We start from the raw sequence: 15,089 nt of genomic DNA, 5'->3' as shown, positions 1-15,089 counted from the left end.
GTAATACCCCCAGAATCCTGCACAGGCTATGAGTCTGGCTGAGATTGAAAAAAAGTAAGATCCCAGGAAATTTTGGGCCCCTTCCTTTGGCTTCTAGGCCCCCCTTTTGACCTTGGGTCCAGGTACAATTTACCCCCTTTACCCCCCTCTCATGGGCCCTGGCTTGCACAATCAAACTGTCCAGCATGTGAACTTGAGGAGTGGTAGATTGGTCTCTGGAAGAATACCAAAGTAACCCCTTCTGGCATGCAGCAATCTTATGCTATACATAGCAAAGAGCAAGACTCTGCCTGTGTTTCAAGGATACAATCATTTCTGCTTGCTAAGACATGTTGTTTTAGCATTTTAGTATAGAAAATGGAGGAGGAGCAACTCACGGCTTATTTTTGGGACATAGTTTTCTATTTTTGGCATATTTCTTTACTGAGAAAAATAACTTTATTTGTTTAGTTCGTCACCTGAAGAAATGAATGAAGAGCAGCCTTTGTCTGCTTGCAATCAGGATCCTAAAGAAGCAGTAAGAAAGCGACAAAATTCAAGTCAAGGTTCCCGAGGTAGCGATTCCTCTAGGACATCCAGAAAAAGCTTCAGATTGGATTACCGGTTGGAGGAAGATGTAACAAAATCGAAGAAAGGTAAAGATGGAAGATTTGTCAATCCATGGCCAACCTGGAAAGCGCCATCTTATCCAAATGTTTTGAAGTGGTATCTTACTGAAAAGGACAATAGCAAGGTCCCATCTTCAAAGCAGGTAAATATTCAATATTCATCAACTCATACTCAAAACACTCACAAGGCCCCTTCATACTTTGTTTCATGTTTGGGTGACTGTAAGTGTAAGATGCTTTAAGTGTGATGAAAGAAAGGAGGATGTAATAAAGGAAGAAAAATGGAAGAAATAAATGAATAAATTTAGTTGGTCCTCAGGTTAGCACTGACCTATGGTTATCCCTTAGTACAGGTCAATCTTACAGCTATATACTTTCAAATAAGTTAATTAGAATAGTTGATGTTGCATATTTTAGTGGAAATTGAGACTTTCTTGTCTTTCAGTTTTTCAATTGTGTATTATTTGCTTGAGCTGCAAGGTATATTTTTTATTTACAGCAAAAGAGGATATTGACCCATTGGTGTGACACTCCTCAATAAACATACAATAAGGAACCCTGTTGCTTTATTCTAGGGTGGAAGATCTATGTGTGAAAGCCTGCCCTACTGAGACTATTAACAACTATATTTGAACATGTTTGTAAGCTGCCCTGAAGCTGTAAATGGTGGAAAGCTAGGATAGAAATAAGTTTAAATAAATTCTTTTGCTTATGGAAAATGCCTGCTGCAATTTTACAAGCCTGCAGGGTGACTGGACATGATTCTTATTGACTGAGGTCAGGAGTTTCAGTGGGAATCGCATTTTCGAAGGACAAAGACTGCTGCAAGAGCATGTTCCAGCAGCTTTTAGGCTGCTGAACCAGTACAAAGTTACTGGAGGATTAGAAAAGTCCCAATATAAGAAAAAAAAGGCAGAATGGGAGGGGGGAAGGGCATATTCATCACACATGCCTTAAACTAGAGATTGCTTATTCCCATGTGCACCATTATAAAAATACAAGTGTCTGTTAATATTATTATAATCTTACTATTCCAACAGTGAATTACCTCCAGTGCCTTCTGCTGGAAAAAATAAGGAATGCAATCAAAAACACAGTTGAGATTGCGATGGAGGTGGGGGGGAAACCCATTCTATGTATGGTTAACTCCCTGATATGAGGAATGTGATTTTGTTTTTACATCTCAATAGTTTTTTTTATTTGAACACTCCCTGAACACTTCCCATAAAGTCAACAGAAACTGTACTTTGCTACTGATAAGTTAGAACAGGTGAATACAGTGAAGGACTCAGCAGAGGTTAAGAAATGGTTCTCTGTGCAGAGGGTCCCATTGGCTTCTTCCTCCATTATTTTTTTCATGCTGAACTTGTAGAGTGGGTGTGGCCTGTAGGGAAAGGAGAGGCTCTGTACTAGTAGCCCAGTCTAACCAACAAACACTATTATCAATATCATATCCACATATAAATATGTTGATTTACTGTATGCTTTGCCCATGTAAAGATATCATCTGGTAGTGAAGAAATACACTTTTTTTTTAAGTGTCCAGGCTGCAGGGAGGCAGCCTTCTCCTTTAAGGAAAGCTTTGAGGCTGGGGTAAGTTCTTAAGCAAGTTAATGGGTTCATGGGGGGGGGGGTGTGAGGGCTCTGAACCCTCCCCCACCCCAGTCTATTAACTTGCTTAAGAGCTTAATGCAGCTGAAAGTTCCTTAAAGGAGAAGGCTGCCTCCCAGCAGCCTGGATGTTTTTAAAAAAATAACTAGATGGTGGTTAACAGGAAGCAGTTATGGTCTGTTTCCTGTTAACCTCTGTCTAGTTATTTAGAAGCAACCAGGCTGCCGGGGAGCAGCCTGAAGGTTACTACAAGCTCCTAAGTTCATAGCGACCTGGTTTAAGCAAGAATCATTGACCTGGTTTAAGCAAGAATCATTGCCAGGGTAAGTTTAAATCCTGTGTGGGGGGGGGCCTCCTGCATCCATGGATAAATGAAAACGCAGATACAGGATTTGAGATAGTTTGATCTTCAGCATCTAGAGCAGGGGTCTCCAAACCCTGGCCCAGGGGCCAGATGCGGCCCACGGCAAGCCTCTTTCCGGCCCGCAGCCAACCTCTTGTCCCCTGAAAGCCTCTGGCCCACTCAACTGAACGTGACCAGAACTGTGCTCTGATTGTGTCTGGAGGGTGTTCTGAGTGCCAAAGAGGTTGAATGAATGAGCCCATTTATTCATTTATTCACTCATCTAAGTTCCATCTCTAATTTATTTATTTAATTCCCCCCCCCCCCCGGCCCTCCACATCACACCAGATATTTGATGCGGCCCTCTGGCCAAAAAGTTTGGAGACCCCTGATCTAGAGGGAAAAACTCTTTGAATGTTTGAAAAAGAAAGTAATGGAGAAAAAGTTCTCATGATAACAGTGGAGAATGTGTGTTTTTATATTGGTAAGAACTTGAATATGTCTTTTCTGAATCCGTTAGCTTTATTTTGCTATGCTTGAAATAACATAATTTTGTACTTCTCAGGAAAGATTGGCATGCCTTTGTGAATTATTGCATCTATTTAGCATTTTAACAAAAGGAAGACAGTTTAGGGACTAATCATATTGAACAAGATATGGAATTTGGCCTTAGCTCAGAGCAGAATAGTGAAATGTGGAACTGCAAAATATGCATATGCTTTTATGGAAAAGGTGCAGAAGAGCAACAGAAATGATTACTGGGCTGGGGCACCTCCCTTATGAGGAAAGGCTACAGTGTTTGGGCGTCTTGTCTGAAAAAGAGGTGCCGGAGGGGGGACATGATTGAGACATATGAAATCATGCAGGGGATGCACAGAGTGGATAGAGACGCTCTTTTCCCTCTTGCATAACACAGAACCAGGGGACATCCAAAAAACTTGAGTGTTGGATTAGGACAGACTGAAGAAAATATTTCTTTACCCAGCGTGCAGTTTGCTACAGGAAGTAGTGATGGCATTTTGCCTGGATGCCTTTAAGAGGGAATTGGACAAATATCTGGAGGAAAGGTTCATTACGGGTTACAAGTCATAGTAGGTATGTGCAAGCTCTTGGTTTTAGAGGCAAGCTGCCTCTGATTGCTAGATGCAGGGGAGGGCACCAGGACACAGGTTGTGCCTGTTGGCTTGGGTGCTCCCTGGGGCATTTGGTGGGCCACTGTGAAATACAGGAAGCTGAACTAGATGGGCCTTTGGCCTGATCCAGCAGGGCTATTCTTATATTATTTCACAATTTATTCTGCTCTGAGCTTTTTAATCTACAATTGGACAATTTACACATTATTGTTGAAGTGGTTAGCTGTGTTGATAAAGCATCAAACTTCAAAGGATATGAAATATAACCTTTTAAAGATCTCTGTTTAAATAAGTAGATATTTGAATTATTTTTATATTTTCATTTACATCCAGTACTTCAGTTACTTTCTGTGACTGTATTTCTAAAGCACTGGGATAGGACTTAATGTTCTTGGAAGTGAATCAACGTTATTCTTCCAGACAGGACTGGAAAGCCAAGAAGAAATGAAATAGAAAGTTGGCAAAGGTGGGAGGGAAAGTGTGTACATATGTACGAGTCAACTGAAACAGTTAGTGGTTTGGATAACCCCTGTATGAAAGTATGGGTAGCACACTTATTTTTACCCTGTCATCACTTTTCTAAATGTGCCAACTTTCACAAGAGAATGGAGGTAAATTTAGATTTTTAATCACCAGTCAATGCTAAATGTCAATTGCCTACAAGGGAGATCCACATACTGAAGCACTTGTGTTTCCACACACACACACACACACACACACACACACACACACACACACACACACACACACGCATGCAAACAAAATATATATGTACATCTCCCATATTTTCCATCACTCTGTTATTGGGTGTGGTTTTTAAACACATGGACATGGGGGAAACTAATTTGCATGCCGGGATCCTGCATAATGGCCAGTGGCTTGGCTATATCATTTGATGGGAACAAGTTGCACAATTGAGACAGTATAAATTGAAGTGTATGAGCACCTGATGCTGATCTGCAACTACATGGTGATGCTTATCTGGGGTTCCATTGAACTAGCTAGAATTATCTTATGATGATGTACATTCTCATCTGAGGCCTCTTATTGTTTCATATGGCTAGTTGTACTCAACTGTCACTGATTTGCTTCCTTCTCCTAGATTTGGATTTGCTTCTATGACATATGGGATGCAAATCTTGGGTGTCATTGGACCAGTTGCTCTGATGTCATAGCCTCTGGTGCTTTTAGGTCACTTTGCAAGCTATTAGAAGCAGGCCATTTAGGTGCAAGGGGAACATTTTTGATTCTGAAGTATGTGGTGGACTTTGGTCTACATCAGGGGTCTCCAAACCCCGGCCCCGGGGGCCAAATGCAGCCCGCAAAGTGCCTCTATCTAGCCCACGGCCAGCCTCTGATCCCCTGAGAGCCTCTGACCCAGTTGACCAAACACAACCAGAGTTGTGCTTGTGGGGTGGGGGAATGGGGGTCCATTTAAGTGTGTGTGTGCTTTATTTCTTGGGCTGTGTTCGTGCTTGGAGAAATCGTGGACATTTGAACCCATTCATTCATTCATTTCAGTCATTCATCTATGTTCCATCTCCAATGTATTTATTTAAATTTTATATGTAATTGTTTTTTCTGGCCCTCTACACCATGCCAGATATTTGATGCAGCCCTTTGGCCAAAAAGTTTAGAGATCCCTGGTCTACATCAAGAATTAGAGTGTATTTATCTCATGAACTTCAAAATGATACTTTATTAGTACAGAATGGTTGAGCAGCTTTTTTCCAAGAGACAAACATTTCCTACTGGTAAGAAGAATATACTACCTCATATTTCTTTATTGTTTTTTCTTTTGATAGGAGCTTGACAGAGAACTTCCAGTGTTAAAACCGTACTTTGTTGAAAACCCAGAACTAGTTGGAAAAATTGGAGATGGCATGAGAGTCACATGGCTTGGACATGCATCGGTAATGGTGGAAATGGATGAAATAACATTTCTTACCGACCCTATCTTCAGCCAGCGGGCTTCCCCAATACAGTACGCAGGTCCTAAGCGTTTCCGAGGACCTCCATGCACAGTAGATCAGCTCCCAAAAATAGATGCCGTGGTGATCAGCCACACTCACTATGATCATTTGGATTACCACACTGTACTGGATTTAAACAATCGCTTTGGCAGTGAACTGAGGTGGTTTGTGCCCCTTGGTCTCTTAGACTGGATGCAGAAATGTGGCTGTGAGAATGTAATTGAACTGGACTGGTGGGCAGAAAACTGTGTCCCTGGTCATGATGCAGTTACATTTGTATTTACTCCTTCTCAACACTGGTCCAAGAGGACTCCAACAGATGATAACAGAGTTCTCTGGGGAAGCTGGTCTGTCTTGGGACCCCTGAATAGGTTTTTTTTTGCAGGAGATACTGGCTATTGTGTTGCCTTTGAGGAAATAGGGAAGAGATTTGGCCCTTTTGATCTTGCTGCTATTCCCATTGGAGCATATGAACCAAGGTATGTATGGTGCTAAACTGAAATATGTGATTCAAGCTATTAAAAATGACCACTATTTACATAGTGTAATACCAATGGCCCATCAGATCTACAAAATGCAAGAATATGATACCCTTGGAAAAAGAGCCTACACTTAAAAAAATAAAAAGCAGGGGCCAGTTACTAATAAAGAAGGGGCATGTTAGCAAACAGGACAGTAAAAAAGAAAGAAAGGTAATCTGTGAAATATGTTGCAGAAGATGAGGAATTTATGGAGGAATTTGAAAGTGGGGGAGTTGAGCTGTTCTTGGCAGCATGGGAGAAGAAGAAAGGGGAGCCAGCAGCAGAAGAGTTTATAAGGGAAAGAGATGACTGAAAAGGCATTGTGGGGAAATAAGTTTGCCACTGTACAGGGGAGCCTTGGTATTTGCAGGGGTTCCATTTGGGAGCCCCCATGGATACTGGAAACTGGATACGTGGGACATGTCCCCACACCTTTGGGCCTCAGGAGGTGAGGGAGCTCCCTTCGCCTTCAGTGACTCTTCTGAGCCACACAGAGGCCATGCGTATTTGCTTGCGGCCTCAGAGGGCCTCAGAATGGCCATTTAGGCCAAAAACACTACTTGTAGTTTTTTCATCAGAATCGGAAGTGGCATTTTTATGCCTTTAAAAAGCCTTATGAGGGCTGGGGAAGCCCTCATTGGCTTCCCCGACCCTCATAATGCCTTTTAGGCATAAAACGTCACTTCCGGCTTTACGAAAAAACCAGAGGTAGTGTTTTTTGGCCTGAACAGCCATTATGAACCCTGCAGTGACCACAGGTGGATATGCAGCATCTGCCGGGCTCATAAGAGCCTTTAGAGGGTGTGCGTGGGTGCCCCTGCATATGTGGATAAGTGCAACCGCAGATAAGGGATCTGTGGATGCAGAAGCCCCCTGTATTTCCATCAGCTATGTACATAAGGAACCCATATCTTCAGTGTAATAGGCAAGGAAAAATACTTTCTCCATTCTTGTAGGTGGTTTATGAAATACCAGCATGTGGACCCTGAAGAAGCAGTAAGGATTCATATTGATGTTCAAACAAAGAAGTCTGTTGGAATTCATTGGGGAACCTTTGCTTTAGCAAATGAGGTAAGTGTGAGCTTATCACAAGTGCTGCTGTAGACTTTGCATTCAAATTGTACAGTATGGACTTTCCCAAACTTCTATAATTTAGACATATTTTCTGTCTACTAAAATAGGAAGCACAGTTCACTTAGACCCCAAAAGTTTTACTTTTATTGTGTGACTTAAGAGAGTACATTTCAGTACATATCTGTATGGAAATGAGTCCCATTGTGTTCAATAGGCTTAAGCCCAGAGAAGCACACATAGGATTTCAGCCTTGTAGGAGTGGAGTACCTGTGACTGGAAGGAAGTACAGAGAAGTAATTCAGGGAGAGATACAGTGGACAGCATCCTATGAGGGCAGGTAATTTTGCTGCGTCCTTTCATCAAGTGTGCTTGGATGATTAATCACACCTGATGCACAGAGTGAGCTATCACAATAATGGGAGGGTTGACTTTGTATGTAATTTCTTCACACACCCTGCTACTTGGTCCACTTCAGCTTGGAGCACACACACACATACAGATTTCTGTGCACTCCCAGCCAAGTAGAGCCCAATCCACACAGCCTTTTATCCTGTTCCACAAATGTGGAGATAAGCTCTTGTGGTGCTAGCTCAGTGGCTCTACCACTGCTCCCTTAAAACAGTTCTGGATCTTCCTCCAAAGGGAGCTGAGGAGTCTTTCCTGCCCACAGAGTGCATGGGGGCAGAGATTTATCCAGCTTTTTAGAACAACAATCTCAGGACCCATCAGAAATGATATCATTGACCTGGAAGTGATGTCATGGCCAGAAATGACATCATCAAGCAGGGAAAATTTTTAACACTTCCCATATGACTAAAATCAAATTCAATTAAGTAAATTAAAAGTTTACAATAAGTAGAAGTTTAAAAATTTATTTAAATGAGAATCCTCCTAAGCCTCCCATGCAGTTTTGCTGATTTGTTAAAAAAAATTCCCAATCGTCCCAAAGGCTGGAATCCCATCCACACTTACCTGGAAGTAAGTCCCATTGACTATCATTGTTAAAAGCATATACAGAGTAGCCCGTTAAAAGTATGGAACTGTAACTTTTCCACAAATGCAGTTACATACAGTGATAGCATCAAGTCTAACATATTAAAAATAAAATATACATTGAAATGAATGGGTTCTATCTAAATCAGATTGTGAGCCACCTTGTGGACCTGACCCACAGTTTGAGAAACACTGGTTTAGCCAATAGTCAGATTTAGGTAAACAACTATTTAGCCATTCAGACACAAACACCAAAGGTTTCAAATGAAATTTTATTTAAAATAAATTTCAAAGTTAGTAGCTAAAGTGCTTGCACTAGGAGTGATGAGTCAAGGAAGAGATTAGCATTTCCATATATCAAAGAAAATAAAGTCTAGCTAAGCTGTTCTAGCACTTGCATCCAAGTCTGCAGAAATGAAAGGTCCAGATTGTGGGTAAACTGGCAGCATATCTGCCTGCTCATCTAAAAGTGGAAAAGGGAGGGGTATGGCTCTAAAGCACCTGTTCTTATAGGAGTATGGGCCTTTCATTAGGGTGGTAATCTAATTTGACTATTAGGTGTTGATTCCAAGCTGTTGCTTGCACACTTTCACTGCAGCTAGATGCTAGACACAGGCTATATCAGAAAATATTGGAAATAAAATTACATCTATGTGACAGGAGCTGAGTTACCTATTTTCACTAGAGGCTGATTGGAAGATATAGCTGTAGCCTCGCCTCCCATTCAGAGGCACTGCAAATTGTAACCAATGCTCCCTTCCTTCTTTGCCTGTCCTTAGTTCTATTTCTGTTGCTTGGCAGAATGGGAATAGGAAAAAAGGGTACAGGAAATAGAATGGTGGCTCCTCTAGTTGGAGTGGCTACTACTCTACTGTTTTTTTGGGAACTGGATGGTACAAGTTGCTGGGCCAAAGAAGTGAAGAGGCTATTGTTACGAGCTGCTTTGCACAGCAGTTTGATGTTTCTGTGCCTCACGGCCGAACCACAATCACCCCCGGCGACAAGGAAGACTCAGAGGCAGAAGTTCTCCACCACGCTCCTCCTTTACTTATGTACAGATATTTACAAGTAGTCCAAGTAGTACAAACGGTTACACGATCCACTCTCCAACCAACGTAGCCTCCGGCTCACAATGCTCTGCTTCTCCCACACACTTGCTTGCCTCTGCTGGACATTTATATTTCTTGCAGCCAATCACAGCATTAGAAATTACTGCACAGTCACCACACATACACACACACATGAGATCACCTGATGCAATATCACCAGATATTGCATCAGCATGAAGCTCCCAGGATGCTGTGCACTCCTGGTTTGGCCAAGGCTTCAGGCCTGATACTGTGCAGCCAGTAAATTACCTGTCAGGTCTGGGGTTCAACCCGTGACAGCTATTCTCTTAGCCAGCTGCTTGCTTAGTGTCTTGGCTAGCCAGCTAAAACAACAAGTGGTGGTTAGGACAGTTCACTACTTGCTGCCAGCCCAGTGCCTCATGAGGCAGCTGCTTCACCCTGCCTCATGAGTACACAGGTTCTAGAAGCACTCAAGGCCAGAGCAGTGAATCTTGGAGAGATGCACCCTCCTCTACTGGTATGCAATTTGGACTTGGGGACCCAATCCAGTTCAACTTTCCAGTACCAATGCAACCTCATGGTAAGAGAAGAAATGTTCCCTTATCTTGAAGAGCCCTCCATGGCTATCTTCCCCACCTCAGGATGCAGTGCACACCCCATTGGCATGGCTGCATCAATGCTGGAAAGTTGGCTAGAATTGGGCCCAAAGTCTTGTTTTTTGCAGCACACTAGTCTGTCCTGACACAGAGTTTATGAACTACTTGTCTAACAAACAAGTAAACTTAACTATTTAGCAGCTTCCAAGCCATTTTAAAGGAATTGATTCGTGGTATTAGAATTTTGCTACAATCTAGTCATTTTATCTCTATATACACTGTCCAGATAATAACGTAAAGCATAATTGAAGAAATTCAAGTGTACATAGGTTGTTGTCTCTAGCAAAACCTTTATATGGCTAGTTACATCTTGTAAAAATTAGTTGGTTTTCCAAAAGGTTCTTTTCTTTGAGCTAAAATATATTGTTTTCTTGCTATCCAGCAGTTCACCATGTTTGTTTTAAGTTTACATATTCAAAACTGTAAATGACTCAGGGCCCAATCTTATGCAGCGCTGGCTCATTGCCAGCACACACTGTCGCAAATGTGCCATAAGGAACGTTTGCGGCCCTCAGCGCTAGCTGGCTTTGGTCTATCGCTGGTGGAGCATCAGTGCTCTGCCACTCAGCAGTCGCATGGACCGCTGGGCAGCGGAGAGGTAGGTGAGGGTGTGGGGGGGGAGGCAGAGGGAGGGCATGGAGGAGGCGTGCTGGGGGAGGGAGTGGGGCAGGAGGGAGGGGGGACCAGTGGAACTATCCTGAGCCTCTGTGTTGGGCCCCCACCCAGCACTGAGGCTCTTAATTCTACGCTAACCCTTTGGTCACCCCATTGTGGGGCTGCTCACCTTACCCGGGGGAAGGGGACAAAAGTCCCCTTCTCCCAAGGAGCTGCCAGCGCTGCCTGCTGAATGCACAGGATGCAGTGGCAGCCATTTTTTGTGCCACTGCAGCCCTGGGCGCCGGGCAGCTCAGGATTGGGCTGTCCTTTTTGTAAAATGGCAGGATTCCATAGCATGTGCTTGTGAAGGACTTTTGGAAGTGACAAGATTCCTCCTGCCCACCCTGCAGACTTTACACTCTGGAATGCAGAAATACCTATAAAATGATTCATACTTTTATCTCTATACATAATAATACTGACTTTTTTCCAGAATGACTGACATCATTTCAAATGGTATGCTCACACCATAATGAAACACATCTGATTTGTTAAAATAGCTGCCAGCCTTTTTGCCTGCAGTACTGGCATAGTACATAAAATCAAATTATGCGTTTGTTGAAGCACCAGAACTTCAGTACTTAAGTAATGATGCAGCAAGTCTTATAACGGCTAGATCTGCATGAAGTTAATGATGTCGGTCCGAATGGTTTATGGACTGTAGCCATTTTTAAGTCCTGTCTGGCAAACACTTCCATTTATTTATAGTCACTCTGTATTATATACTAAAATACTTTTGGACAGATGCTTAACAATTTGTAGTTAGGGTACATTCAGCAATTACAATATCTGTACTGTAGTCACAATGTTTATTAGATTACTTAGAAATATCAAGAACATACCTTATACCAAGAAGCCCCCTTATAGTGGGTCAGATCATTATTCTATCTCACTCATTATTGTCTATTCTGCTGTCTCCAACGTTTCAGGTCTTTAGCTACCTTATACATGCAAAAATTGTCATTGGACTATGGGCCTATGTCTCTAATATTTGTTAAGAATGGCTGTTTCAATTACAGGGTGGGAAAAGTAGAAAATATAGGGAAAAGTGCTTTCTGTGGTCCATTTTTTAACTGAAAAATTTGTGAACAAAATATTTTTGTAAGCATGGTTTGCTTGCTGCTTGTGCTTGCTGCTTGTGCTTTGACAATCCAGGGCTGATTCAGTACATATAGGCAGCCTGCATCTTGCATGCTTTAGACTGATGTGTGTTGTATCAGTGGTGGATTATAGGGATCAAGAAGACAGTGGAGTCATGGTGCCACTGCCACAACCACTCTCAAGCCCACCATAGATATGAACAGCACTGAACCCACTTTCTGCCTACTAAAAACAAGTGGAAAGATCATCTGCCTCCTTACCTTGCTCCTATCATGGCTTCTTCAATGCAGGACTTTCACTTTTATTTACAGAGACTCCACAAAGGAGCTATTTCATTTGTACAGTCTCTTTAAATCAAACTGGAAGCCCCACACTTCTATAATGAAATGGCATAAAGATGTGAAACATTCATATGTGGATCTGTTTCCTGCAACCTTAAATTGTGATTGTATCCAGTACTGATATAGCCTTTTGTCTCCACAGTATTATTTGGATCCTCCAACTAAACTGAAGGAAGCTCTTGATAGGTACGGATTGAAAACTGAAGATTTCTTTGTCTTAAAGCATGGAGAATCACAAGACTTAAATATAAATGATGACGGATTTGAATAAAAATAGAAAAATCTTAACCATTTCTTATAAATCACATTTGACTGGAAGAAGAATCAAGATTGATTACAGTACTCTTTTGTAAAAAAATTTTTAACTATAATTTTGAAGATATCTGGTATGTTTAATTGTTAAACAGCCCTAAACAAATCCATACCAGCCTTATAACACTGCAAGTTTTTAATAAACTGAATGAAATAACATGCCTACAACTTTAACTTAGCTGCTAATGCCCTGTAAATAAGTAGTTGATTACATTGTGTGTGAAATAAAATTTCATCTTTAAAAAATACTAATTTTAGTTTGTTGTATAGCAATGCCAGTACCATAACTACTAAGGGAACAATCCTGAAGAGACAATGGGGTATGTACACTTAACTGATTAAGGGCGCAATTCTAACCCCGTATGTCAGTGCTTTCCAGCTGCATGTCCAGTGCTTTCCAGTACTGACATAAGGGCAATGCAGCTCCAAGGTAAGGGAACAAACATTCCTTTACTTTGAGGAGGCTTCCATGAGTGACAACCAACTACAGGATACAGCACATGTCCCATTGGCACCACTATGCCAGTGCAGGAAAGCACTGACATAAGGAGTTAGACTTGCGCCGAGGGCCCAATCCTATTCAAATTTCCAGCACTGGGGCAGCCGCAATGCAGCCCCGAGGTAAGGGAACAAATGTTCCCATACCTTGAGGAGGCCTCCAAGACTGCCTCCCAAACACAGGAAGCAGTGCATACCCTATAGATACAGCAGCACCAGCACTGGAAAACTGGATAGGATTGGGCCCTCAGTCTCCCCAGTTGAAAAGAGGGCTTTTTAGTTCAGCAGTGGGGAAGTAAAAAGGTAAAAATACATCATGCAGCTGTAAATTTGACTCATGAGGACTTTGAGATTGTTCTCCTCCAGAAAGAGGTGATTGTGTAGTAGGGAAATAATGTTCTTCATGTGTTTGATCCAAATGCTGTAGTGAACAAAATTTCCCAAAGCAGCAGCCCGGCACATTAGACTGCTGCACATATTGTGCTTATAGAGCCCCCCCTCCTGCTAGATAGTGGGAACATATGAGGTACCTCTCCCACTAAGATCCAATACACACTTACCTGAGAGTAAGCACCATTGAACATGGTGGAACTTACTTCTGAGTAAACATGCCTGGGTTTGCAGTCATTTACTGATTAGCAGGAAGGAAGGAGATCTATGAATTCTGTAACATTTGAATACCAAAACAAACATTTTAATTATTTTTGAACATGATGGTTCTTCATAGCTGGGTGTAGGGTCCTCATGTATGGATCCTACAAGCATGACATCAGAAGCATGTCCCACTGAAATGTATGAAAAATTCTGGAAATTGTGCTTAGAACTTAGTCTTGGAAAGCAGACATGCATACATGTTTTATTAAGATGTAATAGGAGTGAGGTCAATGAGACTTACTTTCTACTAACTCTACTTAAGATTGCAGGCATCTTGATTTGATAGAACAAAAGGTGCTCCAGTTTAGGTTACTGTTATTTAGCTGGTTTTTGTATTATGCTATAATTTGCCAGCCACACAATATTAAATAGTCCAATTCAAGAAAATGACATTACCCCGACATAAGTGGTTTGAATCTTAAAACCAATGCAATAGTCACATCGGAATAACAGTTTTGAGCATTGCTGCCTTAGTGTGAATAGTCCTCAATTCATGATCTCCCTTGAGACTTTTATTTACCCAGAGTACGTGCTTTGTGCCTTCATAACTATTTAGATCACATGATTTTTTTTTGAGATGGAGTCTTCCAAAACAGTTAAAGCACATTTTAAACAAAATACTAATTTTACCAAATGTAAGAGCCAAGTTCTGAGATCTAATAAAATGTGCCTTTTTAGAGTTAAATATAAACAATTGCCTAATTTATTTTTAATGCTAGACAGAATCTCTGTATACCTGCATTGTCTGAAATTGCTTTTTATCATAGGACTGAATACTTATATTGTTTTAAGAATTTGAGTAAGTTGCTGCACCATCTTTCTTTAAAAATTTCATTTGGCTTTTGTTTGTGCTTTGTTCCCCACCCCAAATGTGAAATCCTATACAAATTGTTTTAGTACAATGATGTGCGAAAAGTGTATATAGATTACTTATGGGATTGAAAGCATGATATGATTATCATTTTGATCAGCATTGTTGTAAAACTTGGCCAAATGTACCTGCATCAAATCGCTATACTGATTTACAAAATAAAAATTACTCTTGCTTAGAAATGTTTTACTGCTTTGTCATTTTACTGTAGGATACTTTTGAATATGTTCATATGACAGCTAGCTAATATTCCTTGATTGCATACATTCCCCTTTAATCCCCAAAATACATTTATGCACTCCTTTTCTCTTTCCAAATTCTAATTGTGCTTGATTGCTTGCAGCATTTATCTCCAAGTAAACAATGATATTTCTATGTATCAGGCATGTCCAACTTTGAACAGGTCGTGATCTCCTCATCTTCCAGCTCTGCTTGGTAATCTCCCCTCTCCTTCAAAAAACTTCTTATTTCATTCAGCAGTTCAGGAAATTTTTGCAGAAATTTGTGCCTACTTAGCCACCTTACATCTGTGTGCAAAATGATTTCTGCTGCCCCTTCATCAAGAGTAAGGTTGAAAAGCTGTCTTTGAAGTGATCTTCCACGAACTGAATTTACAATTTTGAAAGTGATGTCCATGACAGTCTTTGTATTGAGTCTCTTGCTTGCCAAAACT

General features: G+C 41.3%; 1 protein-coding gene across 2 annotated transcripts in view; it reads left to right on the top strand.

Moving 5' to 3' along the window:
- NAPEPLD (N-acyl phosphatidylethanolamine phospholipase D) overlaps nt 1–14,598 on the top strand; it is a 38,470-nt gene extending 23,872 nt beyond the window's left edge. Inside the window, exons 2-6 of one of the 2 annotated variants that reach the window (XR_010794718.1) lie at nt 451–751; nt 5,501–6,147; nt 7,146–7,260; nt 7,478–7,600; nt 12,224–12,308. Coding sequence is in view for 1 of the 2 variants with exons in the window: in XM_066633117.1 (XP_066489214.1) it covers nt 451–751; nt 5,501–6,147; nt 7,146–7,260; nt 12,224–12,352 (1,192 nt within the window). In the remaining variant the exon portion in view is untranslated. Of the gene's footprint in view, nt 1–450; nt 752–5,500; nt 6,148–7,145; nt 7,261–7,477; nt 7,601–12,223 lie in introns of both variants that reach the window. The other variant, XM_066633117.1, reaches the window with a different exon arrangement.
- Nucleotides 14,599–15,089: the final 491 nt, after the last annotated feature.

This window comes from Tiliqua scincoides, chromosome 7, assembly GCF_035046505.1.
Source record: "Tiliqua scincoides isolate rTilSci1 chromosome 7, rTilSci1.hap2, whole genome shotgun sequence".
NCBI lineage: Eukaryota > Metazoa > Chordata > Lepidosauria > Squamata > Scincidae > Tiliqua > Tiliqua scincoides.
The sequence above is the reverse complement of the archived record's forward strand: the minus strand, read 5'-3'. Positions and strand labels throughout refer to the sequence as shown.